Raw genomic sequence first — 20,260 nt, 5'->3', positions numbered from 1 at the left:
TTGGCACAACTCCCCTTTTCCTTGCATAGGGGAAATGAAATGTATGGCTTCCATTATGATTACAAAAACCCTAGAATGGGTCAGTCAAAGCGACTTTTCTTTTGGTCATGGTGTGGTTGAATAAGTCCCCTTCAAAATGACCTTTCCTTTGATCATGGTGGGGTTCAATAATTGCCCTGACATGAAGAATCAGCCAAATTGTCCATTTCACACAGAGTCACTCCAGCAGTGGGTTCATGAGATGGCTGCTGACCACAAAGTGTGCTGTTCCTTTAAATGCTTCTCTCACATGTCTCTCTCCCTACCTGTCCCTGGATAAAGCAACAAATGTTCTCTCACTTCCTCTAGAGTAAAGGTCTCCAGTGTGGTCAATATCAACCCCCAGGGGTCGATGGAACCATCCAGGGGGTCGATAAATGCTCAGGGGTTGAAAGCGGAGGTGATAACACTGGGGGAGAGGAGGGGTTGATTTAAAGTAGCACCTCCCCCACCTCGGGTCCAGCTCAGCCGCCACCACCCCCTCCCCCCCCCCCAATGGCTTACATGCCATGAACCTTTGTGCGCTGCCGTCACGCTTCCTCCTCATCATCATGTGCCAGCAGCACTTTGAGCATTTCTGTCACATTTCTCCCTCATTGCACATTTGCTAGCTGGCTACTCATGGCCTGTAGATCCTGGACGCTGCATTTAACATTCTTCCCCTTAATTTGTTCTCTATTTGAGGGTGTAGGGCCTACACCCCCAAATGGAGGACAAATTAACGTCCAGCTCAAGGTGGTGCCAGATGACGAAAAGAGGGCTTAAAAGCTGGACCATCTGGCCTAAAACTGAATGTCTGGCCACCCTACCCAGGGCCATCCTACCCAGCACCCCTCCATCCAGACCCCCCTTCCAGAATTTCCCCCCCCAGTCCAACACCCCCACCCCAGTCCAGTCCCCTGCTTCCCCAGTCTAGCCCCTCCCCTGGTCTAGCCCTCGCTGAGATTCCATGCCCGGGGCTCGATGAGGGACCACATAGACCCCTGAAGGGGTCAATGGTCTAAAAGGTTTGGGGACCCCTGCTCCAGAGGATAAACTTTGGGCATAGTCTGTACCTGATTTTTGCCACTCAGTTCTCTCCACAGTTATGAAAGGTCACAGCCGCTACTAGTCCTTGAAGTGACAGTCACTAAATGAAACGAGAGCTCGTAATACTACTCTATTAAGTTGACATATCACCAGAGACTATCAGGATTGTCGTCGCAGATGCTCAAGGTCAGGGGTTTCTCAATTATTTTGAGTTGATAATTCCTGAAAATAATAACATACTTAAATAACTTTTATTCTAAAATTTTCAAATTAATTAGCTGGAAAAGATAAAAATGTTTGGAAGTAAAAAGACCACTTCTCAAGAATAGAAAAGCTAAAGGAGCATATGATAATTTATTTGGAGATACAAGTACTTAAGTATTCTAAAGCATGAAGCCATTCAGCTAACTTGGTCCTGTACAAAATGGCTTGTGGAGCACTGTTGAAAGACAGTTGAAAATTTAAATTGTTCTGAATGCAAATTTCTTAAAGCAGATCTATAATAGTTGAACAATTAGCAATAGATTGTGAAATAAAGGACCTGGTAACAAAAGAGTATTGAAAATGAGGAAAGAAACAGACTAGGGGCAAGAGAAAACTATTTTTGTACAATTATTTTTGAGGGATGGGGAGAGATAGAGAAAAAAATATAGCGCTACACAAGACTGTTCTTTCGTTGCATCATGTCTCTTCCTATTGCAATCCTTGGTGACCAATGAAAGCATTGTAATTAGAAACAAATTTTGAGGGTTTGAAAGTCACCTAATCATGATCAAATATATTATTTTTATAAAGCTTACTGCATGTGATTGCCACACAATAATTATGGCTTGCAAGCAAATCCAGGTGAGACAATGTCTGAATTGTCACGGATTTTCTTTTCTTGCCCAATGTGAACATATTAGCTGGAGTTTATTTTTCACTACAACGAACGATCCCAAAATTCAGACACATCCATTACGAGAAACTGTTTGGAAATTTACAATATGCAGCCATTTTAAATAGCTCAGAGGCTTTGTTGAAATATTTTCATTTTGATCAGCCAATGTTGTAGCTACCCTGGATGGCTTTGTAAATTTACAATGATTAGGGGCATGATTAGACTAAATAATTAGATCATGGAAGAAGTACATTCGAAAGATTGCATTTAGGGAAATTATAAAATATAGCCTGGGTGTGTCGTTTCCTGATCCATCACTAAACAAAGCACAGTTTTGATCAGGCGAGTTTAAATTGGTGAGGTAGAACTTCAAAGAGAGGAAAGCATAGCACAAACAAGGTTACAGTCACTTTAAAGAGGATGATGGAGAAAAGCTAAATGTAAAGGTGAGCACCTGTGATAAATGTTAAATGAAATAATCTGAGTTCAAAGAGAATAAACGTAAAGTAATAACACAGAGGAACACCTGAGTAAAGTTAAACCATGAAAGGGAACAAACAGGAAGAATATAAGAAAGAAAAGGCATCAATCCAAAATCAAAGAGGGACATCAAGGATGTTAAAGACAGCTATATAATCTTTTAAAGTCTGAAAATCCTTCTCAGGTCATTTAGGATAAGAAATCTGCTGTTCATATTTGGTGTGGCTCAAGAGTTCCATTTAATCAAGAATAATGTAGTTGACTCTTAAATGGCTTTTGAAATGCCCTGGAAAGTCACTCAGTGGAAAGGAGGGGGGGGGGGGGTGGGGGGTGACAGGAAGGGGAAGGGGGAGGGAAGGGGGAGAAGACAGTCGTGGGAGGAGAGAAAGGGGAAGGGGGATAAGGAGGGGAATGGAAGGAAGAGATCACTCCCAAAATGGGGTACAAATGCTATAGATGTGACAGAAGCTGAGGTAAGAGAGCAGGAGGAGTTGCACTTACAGAGAATATTCTTGGGGGAATGTCTAGTAAGGCTACAAGGATAAAATGAAGGAATAGAAGGGGATGATGACATTTATGGAACTGCACTAAAAGCCCCTCAGTAACTAGCAAGAATTAGAGAAGCAAATATGTGGGGTGATTGGCGATAGCTGTCGGAATAAAACATTTGTAATAATAAATGATTTTAACTTCTCTAATATTGGGGCTGTCAGAGTAAAAAAAGGATTAGAATTAGGGAGCAGAATTTGTTGATTGTGCCCAGGAATGGTTTTGCAAGCAATCCTATAAAAGAGAAGGCAATACTTGACCTCCTCTTGGGCAAGTTTATGATTTGTCACTGGGGAGTATTCTTGGACCCATGACCATATTATTAGTTTAAAAATAGTTATAAAAGAAAAAGGTAATTGCTGGAGGGTCTTAACCTTTATTTCCCTCCACAGATGCTACCTGACTTGCTTTGTTCCTCCAGGAACTCTGTTTTTTGCTTGGTGAAGAAAGCATATGGCATGCCCTTCATCAGACAGGGCATTAATTACAGGTGCTGTGACACCATGTTACAGATGTGCAGGATGTTGGTGAGATCATAATTGGAATATTGTGTGCAGTTCTGGTCAGAATGCAATAGAAAATATGATTAACCCATGGGGAGTGAAGGAAATTCACAAAGATGTAGCTGGTGTGATGTAACACTATTGGTAGGACATTGAGCAGGCTGATGACATCATGGGGCAAGACTTCCAGATCTTGAAGAGAGAGGCTCAGGACTAGTAGGGAAAAGCCTGTGTATGTAGGTATTCACTAAGTGTATGGTAGGCCTGGAAAGAGTTGACTACCACATGGACAATATCTTCATTTGCGGGACCACAAATGCGAGGGTCCATGCAGACCTAGAATGAGCAGAAAAGGCAGGGGTCACTCTCAACATGGTGAAGTGTGAGTTTGGAAGGAGGCAGATGAAATTTCTGGGGTACATTATCTCAGCAGATGGCATGAGACTAGACCTAGACAAGAGAAGAGCTGTGCAGGACATGAAGGAGCTGACAAGCTCAGAAGTTTCCTCAGTACGGTGAATCAACTAGGGAAGTTCATATCAAACCTGGCTGAAAAGGACAAACCACTGAGAGACTTGTTGTCCAAGAAAAACCAGTGGAGCTGAGGACATGGGCAACAGAGGACAATTAGTAACCTCAAACGTGAGCTATCATCCACACCAGTATTTAAGTTGTATGATCCAAATAGACAACTGAGAATATCAGCTGATGCTGCATCATATAGACTTGGAGCAGTATTACTACAGAAGGATGGAGATAATTGGTCACCAGTCGCTTATGCTTCCAGATTGCTAACAGAAACAGAGCAATGGTATGCACAGGTGGAAAAAGATGTGTCGTTACTGACTTGGGCTTGCGAGAAATTCAATGATTTTGTTTTGGGACTACAGTTCGAGTTGGAGATGGACCACAAACTACTTGTGAGTCTGCTAGGTGGGCAAGTGCTGTATTCACTGCTGCCACAGATACAGAGGTTCAGGATGAGGCTGATGAGATTCTCACATGCTCTCACACACACATGGGAAGAACCTTACTGCGGATACACTCACTTGCTCCTCACTACAAGATGGAACCACGTGTGCTGACAAAGACCTCGTGGAGGACACCAATATTTACACCGAGACGGTGTTAGAAAACCTCTCAACAAGCGACAGAAATCAGTCAAACACTACTGGCAAGAGAGGGCCGTTCTGAGTGTGCACAATGGACTGCGGAACAAGGTACTTGAGAAAATACATGAGGGTCACCAGGGGGTTGTAAAGTACCAGGAACATGCTAATTCAACAGTGTGGTGGCCAGGTCTCAATAATCAAATAAGCAAGATTGTCTTGAGGTGCAGAGAGTGCATCCAGGAAAGGACAAATGTAAGAGAACCGCTGATGCTGAGTAAATTCCCTGACAGCCAAGGCAAAAACTTGGGGCAGACTTATTCAGTCTTGAAGAGATCACATACTTATTAGAGGTGGATAGATTCTCTAGATTCATAGAAATAGCACAACTCAGTCTGACACGAACTACCGATGTAATTGTTCATCTAAAATCGATATTTGCATGGCATGGCATTCCAGAGACGTTAGTAAGCGACAATGGTTTACAATTCTCTGGACAAAACATGAAAACCTTTGCAGCGGATTACAGATTTGAGCATGTGACCAGTAGCACTAAGTATCTACAAAGCAATGGTGAGGCAGAGCGAGCAGTACAAACAATGAAGAACCTGCTCAAGAAAGCAAAAGACCCTTACTGTGCACTATTGGTGTACAGAGCCACACTGCTGAGCAACGGCTACAGTTCAGGCCAATTGCTAATGGGACGATGGCTTTGCACGACTCTACCAACCTTTCCAGAGAGGTTGCAGCCAGAACTCCCAGACCTACTACAACTCCAGAATGAGGAGAGGGAGAAGAGGTGTAAGAATGCAAAGCGGTATAACGAGAGACACAGAACGAGCGACCTGGAAAAGCTGGCACCAGGTAACTGTAGCGGTTGAAGCCACAGAAAAGGGGGCTTTGAAAGCAAAGGGGAATGTGGTGTAACACTATTGGTGGGACATCAAGCAGGCCGATGACATCACGGGGTGGGACTTGCGCATCTTGGAGAGAGAGGCTCAGGACTTGCAGCAAAAAGCCTGTGCATATAGATATTCGCTAAGTGTATGGTAAAATAAAACAAGCTAAGAACGTGATTCCAGGCTCAAGGTCATTTTTATAACTATCTTGTCTGAACCCAACACACAGCTGGGACTAATAGACTTGGGTTCTGAGGAGAGATTGGAAAGATTTGGAATGATTTTCATGGACCCAGAAACTGAGGGATGTCTTATAAAATGGTTTATAAAATCACAAGGGGCAGAGGCAAGATGGAGTGTCAGTCATTTTCTCAGGGCAAGGGAGCCTAAAGCTAGAGGTTAGCTTTATGGTGAGAAGGGAAAGATTTAAAGGGTCTGACAGGTTTTTCCACACAGAGTGTGTGGGTATATAGAATAAGCTGTTATATTAAGTGGCAAAGATGGGTACAAATACAATATTTAAAATAAATTTGGATAGGTTCATGAATAGGAAAGGTTTAGAGCAGACATTCTCAACAGGGGTCACTGCATATTTATGTAAAAGCCTTGTTTTCTTTTCACCTCATGTTACAAACTTTTTTTATGTAATTGGTAGGAGACACCAAAACTTGACTGTTTCACAGGGGAGACCCAACAATTTTGAGCAGAGTATTCAGGGGCTCATAGATTAAAAAAAAAGTTGAGAATGGCTGGTTTAGAGGGATATGGCCAAATGCAGGCAAAAGAGAATAGTTGAGGAAGGCATCTTGTTGAGCATGGGTGAGTTAGTCCAAAGGACCTGCTTCCATGCTGTAAAACTCAGTAACTCTAAAACATGCAAGTTAGGTGGCTTAAAAAAAAATCTGTATATGGGGTACATGATAAAGTTGAGTGAATGCAATTAAAATTCATAGAAGTTAAATGGGGATGAGGGGGACTTCACTATTTCAGTGTATTGATGTATTGAAAGGAAGAAATCATATTTATCTTCCGATAAACTAGTAGACACTTTAATTAGTGTTTCAACTAGAGGAATTGTTTGAGTGAACTGGCGTAGACTTGAAGGGCCAAGATGGCCTGTTTCCATGCCATAAACTGTTATATGGTTATATGTTATGTAACGTATGAGCGAATTTAACAAAAGTCTAAGTAAATCAAAGAAGATTTTTGTGTTAAACAGCTGATGTTGGTAGATTAGAGATTTTAATTTTTAATTTAGATATATGAGAAACAAAATTACATGCAGATATTTAAAAAGAGAATTGAAAATAAAATAAAAAGGTATATTCAACATATGCATCTCTTCTTTTGATTTAATGACCTTTGCAAGCTAACTCCCAGTGAGGATGTTGTGATTCGGTAACTGGAATGTTGATGAAGGCAAATAGTTCTCCTTTCTCCCCACTTTCTTGACACAGCGAGTGACATCATGCGCCCTACCAATCTGGTAGATTGATATTCTGTTTTATACTTTTATGACCTTGTGAACACTGGCCACCATGCACCATCCAAAACAAAATCTTTTCAGACTGCAGTTTGAAAACCTATGAATAAAGAAATTCAAAGAAACTGTTGTAAAGCAACTTAACAGATTAATCAAAAGCAAGTGGAGATGTCTAATGTGACCTTCACCTCCCTGGTGTCGGTAAATAGTTGTTTTAGGTTTAGCACGTTGCATAGTGACCTACAGTTGACCATTCTTCTTGACTATTTCTGACCTGGCTTTGACTTAAGGGAATGTGTTGTTCTCATTGTAAACACTTGACTTGAATTAAATGTAAAGTGGCCTCAGAATACAAAATTGTCTTAAGATATGAGAAACATTTGTACACATTCCAGTTATTGGTTGCCAAGAATACAGAATGCCATCAGTATGCTTGTGTAGTAGTAAATTTTCTGTACTTGCACAATTAATGTGCATTCATTAGCAAATTAAAAAGGAAGAAGAATGTCTGGATTTGGTAACTGCTCACAATATGTCCCCTGTGAATAAAGCTGTTAACAGGCAATTTATGAACTGTATTCAACTCTCATTTGGTCTTGGATGATGTTAAAAAATGTTGGCCTGGTGGTTTGTTCCCACTGCTCCAGAAAGGTGCTCTGCATATACAGTTACACTAAACTTTGAAAACCCATTATCAGACTATTTTGAAATCCTTGTGGTTAGACATTAAGTCATCAGACTAGCTTGCTTGAATAGTAGGCTGGCTCCTTCATTGTCCACCTCCGTACAAGCAAATAATCTGATTTCCCCAATTTCTCTCCCTACCCTGCTCTATCTCTACCTGCTTTATCTGTCTCCATCTATGCCCCAATCTTTCATCTTTCTTTCCTTCCACCTTATCTTCTCTATTTTACCTACATCAACTTCTTCCCCCATCATTCTTTTACTCCCACTTTAGTCCATTATTATCCGCTAATCATTTAAAGGTAGCATACTAGCCACCATTTTGGATAACGCAAAATTTAATGTACCTTCTCAGATTTCCTTGAGAAAGTAAGCATTACTGTTTTGCTAAGGGGTATAGTTCCTCCTTGAACTGAATGCAGTTTTTATTTTCTATTTCAAGGGCCACAGAAGGCCAAAGAATATAAAATGAAACAAAAATATAGATGAATGTTACAAGCATTGAACATTTTTTATTTTCTTTTTGTAATGAACTGGGTGTTGTCAGCATCTGAATGGTCAGTTACATCTTCAAAGCAAACAGAATGCATTGAACATTATCTCTCAAAAGTTCTCCTACCTCACACTTTTGCTGGCATTGTTTTTCATTGGTATTCCACAACTCCTTGCAAGGTTGTAGACACTGTGATAAAGGAAAACAAACTTAGTGCATACTCATTAGTTTTACCACTCTGAATCCCCCCAAATCATTTAGCATCTTTTTCTTCTGCCCCTCACCTAATTCACATGATTAATTTATTGAAACATGATCATATCTTCCTGAAGAAGAGCTCAAACCTGAAACTTTGATTCTTTTGAATTTTCGTGGATGTTGTTTGAACTGCTGAGTTCCTCCAGCCCTTTAGTGTACTGCACTAGACACCAGAATCTGCAGATTTTCTTGTTTGTGCTTATGAAAACGCCAGATGCACGCACCTTATCTCACCCAGGAACTCCATGCTGAAGTAATGCATGCCATTACCCAAGTCTAACAATCTTCCTGTTTGTCAAAATCAAAATAAGCGGTTTACATTAAATTCTGCATATTTCCTGTACAATCATGCAAATCAGATGAAAGATGCTTATGAACAAATCAAGAATCAAATATTTGGAAGAATGAGGCATGAGTGAGAGAGTGTCTTGGCACTTTTGTGGAAACCATTGGCATGCTCACGGATTCCATTCTCCAGTCTTTAAACATTTCTGTCAACCTCATTTTTCACATGTTCGGAGTGCTTTCTGATCTGAAGTTTAACATTTACAATATTTTTTGAGGAATTGAATGACTGAACTTGTTTGGTGTAAACAATCATTTGAACTATTTTTTTAAAGTTGTATTATCAAAGCAGACCATCTGCCACATATCTTTATAGAAGGTAGTTCATCTGAGGACCCTAAATAAATCAGCTTATTGAAAAGAAAATGAAATGCAATGTAAATAAAATTTTTAAAAATCCTTCGGGCCTTTGGACTAAACCAGAGGCGAATATAATTTAACACCATTCTTAAGATGAAAGAAAATTTTTATGGATTTCTTGCACTAACTTGTATTGGCCAATTCTATTATTATTTGTGCTTGATATAAATCTTGTGCAAGTAAATAATAAGATTTTTTGATGGCAGTTTTAGACAAAGATCAATAGAGACATAAAATTTGTTCAATCATCTAACAGCCCTGTTAAATCTTCACTCATCCTTCATGTCAGTTGCTTCAAGCTGAGGATGGTGAAACTAGAGAAATGTAGAATCTCAATGACCTAACCTTTGCAAACACCAACTCAAGGCACATTTTGGAAAATTAGGCTGTTTTAAACTGTAACAGGGTGGGGGGTATCAGTTGCTTCATGATGGCTTTTTCTGATCTGGCCCTGGAAATTTTCAAGCAACTGCCAGTGTGCAAACTTTGCTCAACAACAACAATTAACCCCCAATTGACCTCCAGATGTCATATATAGGCATCAGTAAAATTATTTTACCTTAAAGAAATAGGCTATGTGAACTGTGACTGCAGCTCATTGGTGTAATAAATTGTACATTACACAATATAACACATTTTATTAAAAAATATTTATTGTTGAAATTTCCATGATTTAACATCACATGTGTACCATACACAAAGTCCTGAATTTAATACATGTTCCTGATCCTTCAAACATTTTTATGAGTTTGAAAAAAAAGAAAAAATCTATTAATTTCCTTCTTAACTTTATTAGTTTGCTTCTCCCAAGTACTGAATCCTGGGATATATGCACCAACACCAATTTAAAGAAACTGACTTAAAAAATCTACTAATTCAACACTAACATGTAGATTCCAAGTTTGTGCACTTTAAAGCTGAGCTGCAGCGTAAATCTCCACAAAGCTCACAAATTTTGGGAGTTTCAGTGATGCAGTTTGAACCACCTCTGTGCCAACTTCAAAGAATACTGAATTTAAATAAAGATATGCTCAGTCACTCAACAAATCATTACTAATTTATTAGACTTGTATTTCAGTAGAACTTTGCACCCAGCAACTTTAATCACAGTTGCTTTTCCAATGGACATTTTCAATATCTGTAAGGTCATTAAACATTTTTTAGTGAGAAGTTTGAAGAATATTTAGAAAGCAGATCACACCTAATCACCAAGATATTATGATGCTGCTTTTGGTAATTTGCAGCTGTCACTGAAAATATTCAAGATAACTACACAAATTCAAAGTACAGTATTCACTTCAGCCTCACATTTAAAATAAATGGAAAAGAATGAATTAAAATAGGTTATCAAATGATTTGCCAAAATGTTTAGTTCAGCGCTCTTATCCAGGAGTACCAAACACCAGTTCACAAGTAAGGTCACATAGGTTTTAGCCACCTTGGTAGCAATAAGAATGTCCACAATTTGAAGAAATGATGCTCAATGGGGGCCCTATAACCCCCCCCCCCCCCTGCCCAAACACACCATCCCATGGGACACAGCACATTTAAATAAAAGCCTGGTTTTCTTTTCACCTCGCATCAAATATTTTCAATTTTTCTTTCTAGTTGGTAAGGGAGAAGTACAGAGTAAACAAAAACTTGACTGTTTCACAGGCAGTGAAACACAAAAGTTTGTAGATGCTGTGCTTGTAGTAAAAATACAGAAATGCTAGAGGAACTCAGCAGGTCTTGTAGTGTCCACAGGAGGTAAAGATATATTACTGTTGTTTTAGGTATGAGTAAAAAGCAGGCAAGTACCTGAGGTAACAGGCTGAGAAGGATGGAAAAGGTCAGGGTGAGGAGCACAGACAAACAGTCAAAAGGTGATAATTGGACAGGGATAGGAGGACAGGAGAGGAAATGTGAATGCAGAGCTGGAGGAAGAGAGACAGAGGGAAAAAGAAAGAAAGACAGTGCTAAACAAAAGGAGTAATAGGGATAGAAGAGGGGAGTGGAGCTAATGGAAACCAGAAAAGTTGATATTAATGCCATCTAGTTGGACGGTGCCCAGAAGAATATGAAGCGTTGTTCCTCCAATTTGTGGGTGATCAGTCTGGCAGTGCATGAGATCATGAACAGACATGTCAGAAAGGGAATGGAGTGGGGAATTGAATTGGTGGCCATAAGGAGATCCCTGCTATTGCAGTGAACAGAACTGAAGTGCAAAACAAAATGATCTCCCAGTCTGTGTCCAGTCTCTCCAATGTAGAGTAGACCACAATGGGAGCACCAGATATAGTAGATGACCTCTGCAGATTCACAAATGAAGAATTGCTTCACTTGGAAGGACTGTTTGGAGCCCAGAATGGTGGTAAGGGAAGAGGTGTAGGCATAAGTTTAGCACTTCCTGTGCTCACAGGGATAGGCACCAAGGGGTTAATCGGTGAGCAGAGAAGAGTGGATGATGGCGTCATGGAGGGAGGAGGAGAGGGGAGCAGAGGGAAAGATGTGTCTGGTGGTGGGATCATGTCGTAGGTGGTGGAAATGGCAGAGGATGATATGTTGGATGTGGAGACTGTTGGGGTAGTTGGTGCGGTCAAGGAGAATCCTGTCCTTGTTGCACATGGTGGCAGAGGAGGCCCAGGCAGATGTGCAGGTCCTGGAGGATATGCAGGTGAGGGCAAAGTTGATGATAGTAGAGGGGAAGCCATGTTTTTTGAAGAAAAAGGACTTCTTGGATGATCTGGCATGGAAGTCCTCATCCTTGGTGTAGTTGCGATGGAGATGGAGGAATTGTGAGATAGGAATGGTTCTTTACAGGGGATAGGGTGTGAAAAGGTGTAGTTGAGATAGCTGTGGGAGTTGGTGGGCTTGTAGAAAATGTTGGTCATGAGTTTGTCTAAAATGGAGACAGAGATCGAAAAAGGGGACAGTTGCTGGAAATGGACCAAGTGAATTTGAGGTCAGGTTGGAAGTTGGCAGCAAAGTGGATGAAATTGATGAGCTCATCAAGGGTGCATAAAACAGTACCAATATAGTTATCAATGAGGCAAAGGAAGAGTTGAGGAGACTGTATAGGCTTATAGCATGGATTGGTCCACGTAGTCAACAAAAATACTAGGACCCCTGCAGGTACTCATGGCTATCCCTTTGATTTGGAGAAAGTGGGATGTCAAAGGAGAAGTTATTGAGGATGAGGACATGTTTTGCCAGCAGTAAGAGGATGGCGGTGGTGGAGTGGGTTTGGCTTGGTCTGTTGTCGAGGAAGAAATGAAAGGCTTTGAGGACTTCTGTATGGAGGTGTCCATGGTGAAGGTGAGATATTTGAATTTTGGGAAATGAAAAATATTAAAATGGTGGAGAGCATGTTTGTAGGTGGGGAGGGTCTGAACCATGTGGGACAAGGCAGAGATGAGATAAGCGAATATCAGCACAGTGGGGCAGGAGCACGTGGAGACGATGAGTCTCCCAGGGGAATTTGGTTTGTAGGAGGTTTAAATGGGTAACTGTGGAAGGGAGATTATTGGAAGTGATGAATTGTATCGTAGTTTAATGAGTGTTTGTGCGGTCCTGTTGGAGGGGTAAGTAAGAGGAGGTGTCTGAGAGTTATCGTCTGGCTTCCGAGAGGTCAGTGTGCCAGATCACAACAGTGCTATCCTTCCCTGCGGGTTTGGTGGTGAGTTGGGATTAGTGTGGAGAGAGTGAAAGACAAGGCATTGCGAGGGGTGAGATTAAAATGTGAGGGAAGTGATGAAGTTGAGATGGCTGATGTCTCAGTGGCAGTTGGAAATATAAAGGTCCAGAGTAGGCAGAAGGCAGGAACGAGATGTCCAGGGGTAGGAAAAAGGTTTGAGATAAGAGAAGAGGTCTGTAGTGGGGATGGAGAATTGTGGTTGTAGAAGTAGACATGGAAGCTGAACCAATGGAAGAAGAATTTTGCATCATGGCAAGTGCAGAAAATGTTGAGGTGTGGGTGAAGGGGGAATGAAGGTGAGGCCTCTTCTGAGGACAAAGTACTCCATCTTCAAGAGGAGAAAGTTGGAGAAGATGGTAAAGACCAGGCAAGGTTTGAAGTGGGGGTCAATGTGGGGGGGATGGAGCAGAACAGGAGGCGGAAGGTAGGAAGGATTCAAAGGTAGAAGGGGTGGGTTAGGGAAGTCAGATGATGGAGATGTGCTCCTGTGTGCCAATGGGGCCAGGTTGAGAGTTCGGAGGCTCACTTCACAGGGAAGTGGGCCCATAATCTTTGAGCAGGGTCTTAGGTTGAGAATGTTTGCTCTTAGGCCACAAAAGGTTGGAGTAATGCTTCATTTGGAACTAATTATACACAGTTCTTTAGTGTTTAAGGATGGATTGTGATATAGAAATTTATGTGTCCCTTTTAAGACCATAATTATTTTTAAGTCAGTCCACACATTGCATAAAAGATGACTTGGTCTCAAATCAACTACATGTTACTCATTTAAAAAAAATGTTTTCTAACTTATTTCTTAGTTGTAGTAAAGTGGAGTATTACATTTTTAATTGCAATGTGTAGTTCTGCACAAAGAATGACTTCCATTTAATTGATCACAATTTACTGCTTTTGCACCCTTTAATGTTACTTTGTCCTTTTACGTGTTTCCTTATTCAGGAAAATTGATGGGCAGTGGAACAGCTGTCAGAACTACTCAATTATACTTGGCTCAGCTGAGCTCCAGAGCAAAATTGTGCACCACTGCAGCTAACCTTTATTCAGTGGTTCCTATTAATAAAGTAAGCATCATTAAATGAATTCACAGAAAAATCCAAGACTTCTACTTTGTGCACAAAGTAAATGAGCAGCATGTCAAAGGATATTACGTAAATTTAAAACCAAATAAATCTCTGTCTCAGGATTTTTCTTTTTTCTCAGAAGTGCTCTAAATATATTTAATTGGCTTTGAATTTGTTCAGATAAGAAAATGTGATTCATAGAACAAAGCAGTGCAATTAAACAAATACCTGAGACATAAAATGTTAATTTATCTGGCAAAGAGATCCTTGAGAATACAGAGCTAGGAATATATGTATACAATAGTTTTCTCATCACTGCGGGAACAGCTTCACTTGGAAATAGGCATACTTTTCTCATTTGAACTGTATAATTTATCTCCATCTCTGTTTAATAGGCAGGACAGTTCAAACATGAAGGATTTCAGTTGAACAAACACTACAGCTCCAGTTCATGAACACATCACGTTTTCTCTGCAATCCCCAATAACAAGTTGTGAGAAAGATTCTGCAATGATTTACAAAAATAATTTGGATACTTTTTAATTATTCAAATATGACATAATTAGTAAAGTGAGAAAGGAGTCATGAGAAGAGAAAGCATGCACAAGTAACCTAGGGAAAGTGACCTGAAACAACAGAATTGTCTAAAATTTAGATTTCACCAACTTTTTGATATGCTGAATTCTTATGGTATACATTATTAAAATCTTGAAGTTAGCTGAAAAAAAAATTGTGAAATTAGACAAAAATACATTTGATTTAGACCAAGAAAGATGACATTTGCATTTCCCACTGAAAGCTACAGAGCACCATTGTTATTGCCACATATTTGTCAAGATTTGTGCAGGGAAGATCAACAGACCTTAAAGGACTCATGGTATAGCAGCCGCAGGCTAGCCACACAATAGAATGCCTTGCAAGTGAAGTAAAATGGAATGGGGGGAGGGGGGGTGTGGGGGAAAGGGGAGAGATGCAACGTGTGTCCAGATGAAGCACTCTGTTGTGACTGGTCCCACATTTTAAAAAAAAGATCATTAGTAAGGTTGGGATAACAGCAGGATGTACTTAAGTGGACCAAAGTAAGAAGACTGCACATTTCAATGGTGCAAGGGAAATTATTGTAAAAATAATTTTGTCATTGGAATAGGAGTCTTTGAGATGTTGTGATTAAAACAACATAATTGTATTGAAGATCCCTTAAATCGCATCACATCGAATAAGGGGTCCATTATCTTTCCTGCTTCTGATTTTGATGGTTGCCTAGACTTGTTCTACCTTATTCTCTCAAAAATAAATCACATTTGCCACTCCACCATTCCACTTTCTGCTGACTTTGTACACATCTGTTAGAATATCAACAGCCAATGGGCCACAGGTGGATATGAACAGGAGAGGAGGAGAGAAAAACTGAGAATTGATAGGGGAGAGGTTAGCTCTGTGATTACAGAGCTGGAGGAAGAGAGACAGAGGGATAGGGAAAAAGAAAGAGCTAGGGGGTGGGAAGCTGGAGGAAAGGAGACATAGATCTCTTGGCAGTTGGCCTGTGCTCCTTCTCCAGCCCTTTCTTCCCTCCTCCCCAACCTTTTTATTCAGGCATATACCTGGTTTTTGCTCAGGCCCTAAATGTTGATGATACAGTAAAATTCCTGTTATCCAGAACTCAAGCAACCAGCAGCCTCAAGCGACTGGCCAAAAAATCGCGGAAATTAAAGGTAAAAATATGAAACTTTTAAATTGGCGGCTCCTAGCAGTCAGCTCACCAATCACGCAACAAGCTACGGAAAATTCACTTATCTGGCATGTACTGTATATCTTTGCCTGCCTATGAACATTGTGGGTGCTGATGAGTTTCTCCAGCACTTTTCTGTATTAACTATAAACACAACATCTGCAATCTCTTCCTTCAACCAGCCCAGCCCTCTACTGCCATAGAGTGTCATCTTAAGTTCTGCAGCATGGAAACAGGACCTCAGCCCAACTTGTTCACGTTGACAAAGCCAGATGTACCCATCTAAATGTCATTTGAACATTATAATTGTTCTTGCATTTACCACTTCTAGAAGATCCCCTCTGAGCTTCTTACACACCAAAAAGAAAAATTCTACCCTACCCAGCCTCTCCTTATGCCAAGCTGAGCAGTTCTGGTAACATTTTTGTGAATTTTTTCACACCCTTTCCAACATAATTACATCTTGTGTATAGTTGGGGTGACCAAAACTGTGCACAATACCCCAAGTGCAGTATCACTGATGTCTTGTACAATTGTAATATGCTGTCCCTGCTCCTATACTCAGTACTCTGTTGAAGGAAAAGTGTGCCAAATGCCTTTTTCACAACTCTGTCAATTTGCATTATTACTTTCAGGGAAGTATATACGTGTCCCCAAGTTTCCTTGTTCTACAACACTTCTAACTGAGTTTAACTTTTCAAAGTGCAACACCTCACATATGCTGGAGTTGAATTCCATTCCACCATTCTAAGCCCCACATTCACAGACCATCTAGGGTTAGTTAATCTTGTTCACTGTCCACTAAATCACAATTTTTGGTGTCATTTGCAAGCTGATTAGCTGGACTAACTACGGTCATCCAAGTTGTTAATATAGATGACAAACAACAGTGCACCTACTGGTCACAAATTTCCAATCTGAGCAATAACCCTCCACTACTACCCTCTGTCTCTAGCCAGATCACACTACATCTGATGTAATCCAATCTTCCAGAACAGCCTACTGTGTGGGCCCTTATCAACAGCCTTGCTAAGGTTTATCTACCACTCACCCTCATCGATTGTCATAAATTACAAATGTGAAACTTGATTTGTTTATTAATAATCACCTTTCCCAATCATCTAATAGAATGATATTACGGACTATAGGGGAAAGATGTGTAGCCAGATTTTCAGGGTGCAAAGAGCAGGTAGTAGTGCAGACAGGTACTCACTTTAAGTCCATTTCCAAACCTTGGCAGGATTTACTCTGTCCATAGCAGAGGTTAATGGGTTAATCAGCAATCACTTAATCATATCACAATAGCTCTAGGATAGGAGTCCTGAGATCAGGTTGTGATGTGGCTTTGTGTGTGGGGTTGCTAAATGGTTGTGGTAATCTGCTCCTTTCTGTGAAGTTCAAAATAACTCAGGTCTTCCTGATTCCACATTCAGATAATTTAGTTGCAACTGATGAGGAATCCTTTAGCATTGTTTCCTTTTCCCTCAGGGCAAAATTATCTAGGAGGATCAAAAAAGATGTAGAACTGTAAAAGTCCTAAATATTTTTTTTGTCCTTATCCTATATGGTGAGAACCATTGCACTAAATGAAGAGTGAAAAAAAGAGTGTTGGTGAAGTCCCCAGATAGATGGCCCATTGTCACAAATTGGACAAAGTGAACAGTATAGATAGCATAAGAATAAAACAGATTGGATGGCAATAACATAAAAACCAAATAAAATTTATTGACAAGTGTGAACACTGAACATAGAATCAAGGCCTTTAGCCCACAAAGGTGTGCTGACCTTCATAAACCTACTCCACAACAATCTAATTTTTCCCTTAGCATAGCAGTTAGTGCATTGCTATTCACTTTGGCTTGGCTTTGCGGACCAAGATTTATGGAGGGGTATGTCCACGTCTGCTGCAGGCTCGTTGGTGACTGATGCGGGACAGGAAGGCACGGTTGCAGCGGTTGCAAGGGAAAATTGGTTGGTTGGGGTTGGGTGTTGGGCTTTTCCTCCTTTGTCTTTTGTCAGTGAGGTGGGCTCTGCGGTCTTCTTCAAAGGAGGTTGCTGCCCGCCGAACTGTGAGGGGCCAAGATGCACGGTTTGAGGCGATATCAGCCCACTGGCGGTGATCAATGTGGCAGGCACCAAGAGATTTCTTTAAGTAGTCCTTGTACCTCTTCTTTGGTGCACCTCTATCTCGGTGGCCAGTGGAGAGCTCGCCATAGAACGCGATCTTGGGAAGGCGATGGTCCTCCATTCTGGAGACGTGACCCACCCAGCGCAGTTGGGTCTTCAGCAGCATGGATTTGATGCTTGCGGACTCTGCCAGCTCGAGTACTTCGATGTTGGTTATGAAGTCCCTCCAATGAATGTTGAGGATGGAGCGGAGACAGCGCTGATGGAAGCGTTCTAGGAGCCGTAGGTGATGCCGGTAGAGGACCCATGATTTGGAGTCCAACAGGAGCGTGGGTATGACAACGGCTATGTACACGCTGATCTTTGTGTGTTTCTTCAGGTGGTTGTTTATCCAGACTCTTTTGTGTAGTCTTCCAAAGGCGCTATTTCCCTTGGCGAGTCTGTTGTCCATCTCTTTGTCGATCCTTGCATCCGATGAAATGGTGCAGCTGAGGTAGGTAAACTGGTTGACCATTTTGAGTTCAGTGTGCCCGATGGAGATGTGGGGGGGGGCTAGTGGTCATGGTGGGGAGCTGGCTGATGGAGGACCTCAGTTTTCTTCAGGCTGACTTCCAGGCCAAACATTTTGGCAGTTTCCGCAAAACAGGATGTCATGCGCTGGAGAGCTGGCTCTGAATGGGCAACTAAAGCGGCATCATCTGCAAAGAGTAGTTCACAGACAAGTTGCTCTTGTGTCTTCATGTAAGCTTGCAGGCGCCTTAGATTGAAGAGACTGCCATCCGTGCGGTACCGGATGTAAACACTGTCTTCATTGTTGAGGTCTTTATTGTTGAGGTCTATTACAGCACCAACAAACTGCATTTGAATCTTTAAGGAGTTTGTACGTTCTCCTTGTGACTGTGTGGGTTTCCCCAGGTGCTCTGGTTTCCTCCTATTCTCCAAAAATATGTGGGATTTGTACATTAATTTGTCTCTTTGGCAGCATGGGCTCATGGGCTGGATGAGCCCGTTGCCACCCAAAGCTCTAGATTAAAAAATAAATTATCCTCAATTTTCCTTACATCCATGCTAAGAGTCTTTTGGATGTTCCTAGCCTCCACCGCCGCCCTGGCAATGCATTCCACTCTCTGTGTAAAATAAATTACCTCTGACATCTCCCCTAATCTTTCCTTCACTCATCTTAATCAGATATCTTCTTGTATTTGCTATCATCATCTCAGGAAAAAGATCACTGAGCTACTTCTGAACACCTGCACTATGAGCCATTTTTCTGTTCAACAGTTTAATGATACAGTTTTGACAAAAATTTAGTTTAATTCAATGCTTTGGTTATGATCTTATGTAATCTGCAAGTCCATCTATTACCCAATGAGAGGAAGCATTGAGATAGACTGTATAAAAACACAGCCTGTTTCATTAACAAGCACCTGCTGCAAACTCCTGGAGCACATAATAGACAGTAACCTGATGAGGCATCTTAGCAGTCACAATAATCTTGGTGATGCATTTAGGAAGCAAAAATCACGTGAGTCCCAACTTAATCCCAACAACAATTGACCTGGCCAAAAACTTCGATAACAATATCATCACTGATTTAGCGGTGCTCAACTTCTCCAAAGCATTCAACGTCATTCCCCACAAAAGATTAGTTAAGAAACTTGACTACTACAGTATTTCTTTGCCTTGGCTTCGCAGACGAAGATTTATGGAGGGGTAATATCCACGTCAGCTGCAGGCTCGTTTGTGGCTGACAAGTCCGATGCGGGACAGGCAGACACGGATGCAGTGGTTGCAAGGGAAAATTGGTTGGTTGGGGTTGGGTGTTGGGTTTTAAAGATGAATTTCTAGTTTCTTGACTAAATATCTCCAGCGGGTGTGCGTGAATGGAAAATCTCTGAATGGCATCCAGTGTTAAATGGTACACCCCAGGGCACAGTGTTAGGCCCACATTTGTTTTTACTCTACATCAACGACATTCAAGGAAATGTCACAAGCACCACTAGACTATTCGCAGTCAATGATTTGGTATGGCCCAATTAAGTCAGCTGATAACGAGGATCTTGAAGGCATGATAGAGTAGTCACAAAAATGGGGCATGCAGTTCAATCCTTCCAAATGCATGTCACCAGGAAGAGAAAACCAGGCAAAACATCATACAGAATCCTGGGTGCCACCCTTGATGAAACCAAACAGAGCAAATACCTTGATATCAAAATCCAGAACGATCTGCGTTGGAATAATCAAACACATCATACTACAGTGAAGGCAACAGGAGTCCTAAATTTTCTGTGAAGCAACTTCCATCATTGTTCAACTTCTGACATCAGACCACATTTGGAATACATAGTAGCTGCATGGGACCCAGACACAAACTAAAACAATATTACCATTGAACAAGTCCAGAGACAAATACACATGGAAGAAAAGTGAGTGTTACCAAGCTTTTGTATTCATTAAAGCGGAACTCTCTCCAAGATATACATAGAGCACATCACCTAACCTGTTTTTACAAAATGCTAAATTACCATCTTGATATAGACTATCAATCCTACTCTG

General features: G+C 41.1%; 1 protein-coding gene across 1 annotated transcript in view; it reads right to left on the bottom strand.

Annotated features, from left to right (window-relative positions):
- The window catches only part of anos1b (anosmin 1b), a 106,316-nt gene that overhangs the window by 41,664 nt on the left and 44,392 nt on the right, over positions 1-20,260 (bottom strand). The window contains exon 3 of the mRNA XM_069899115.1: positions 8,275-8,337. Within this exon, the coding sequence (XP_069755216.1) occupies positions 8,275-8,337 (63 nt within the window). The remainder of the gene's footprint in view (positions 1-8,274; positions 8,338-20,260) is intronic.

Source organism: Narcine bancroftii, chromosome 9 (genome assembly GCF_036971445.1).
Source record: "Narcine bancroftii isolate sNarBan1 chromosome 9, sNarBan1.hap1, whole genome shotgun sequence".
Lineage (NCBI taxonomy): Eukaryota > Metazoa > Chordata > Chondrichthyes > Torpediniformes > Narcinidae > Narcine > Narcine bancroftii.
The sequence above is the reverse complement of the archived record's forward strand: the minus strand, read 5'-3'. Positions and strand labels throughout refer to the sequence as shown.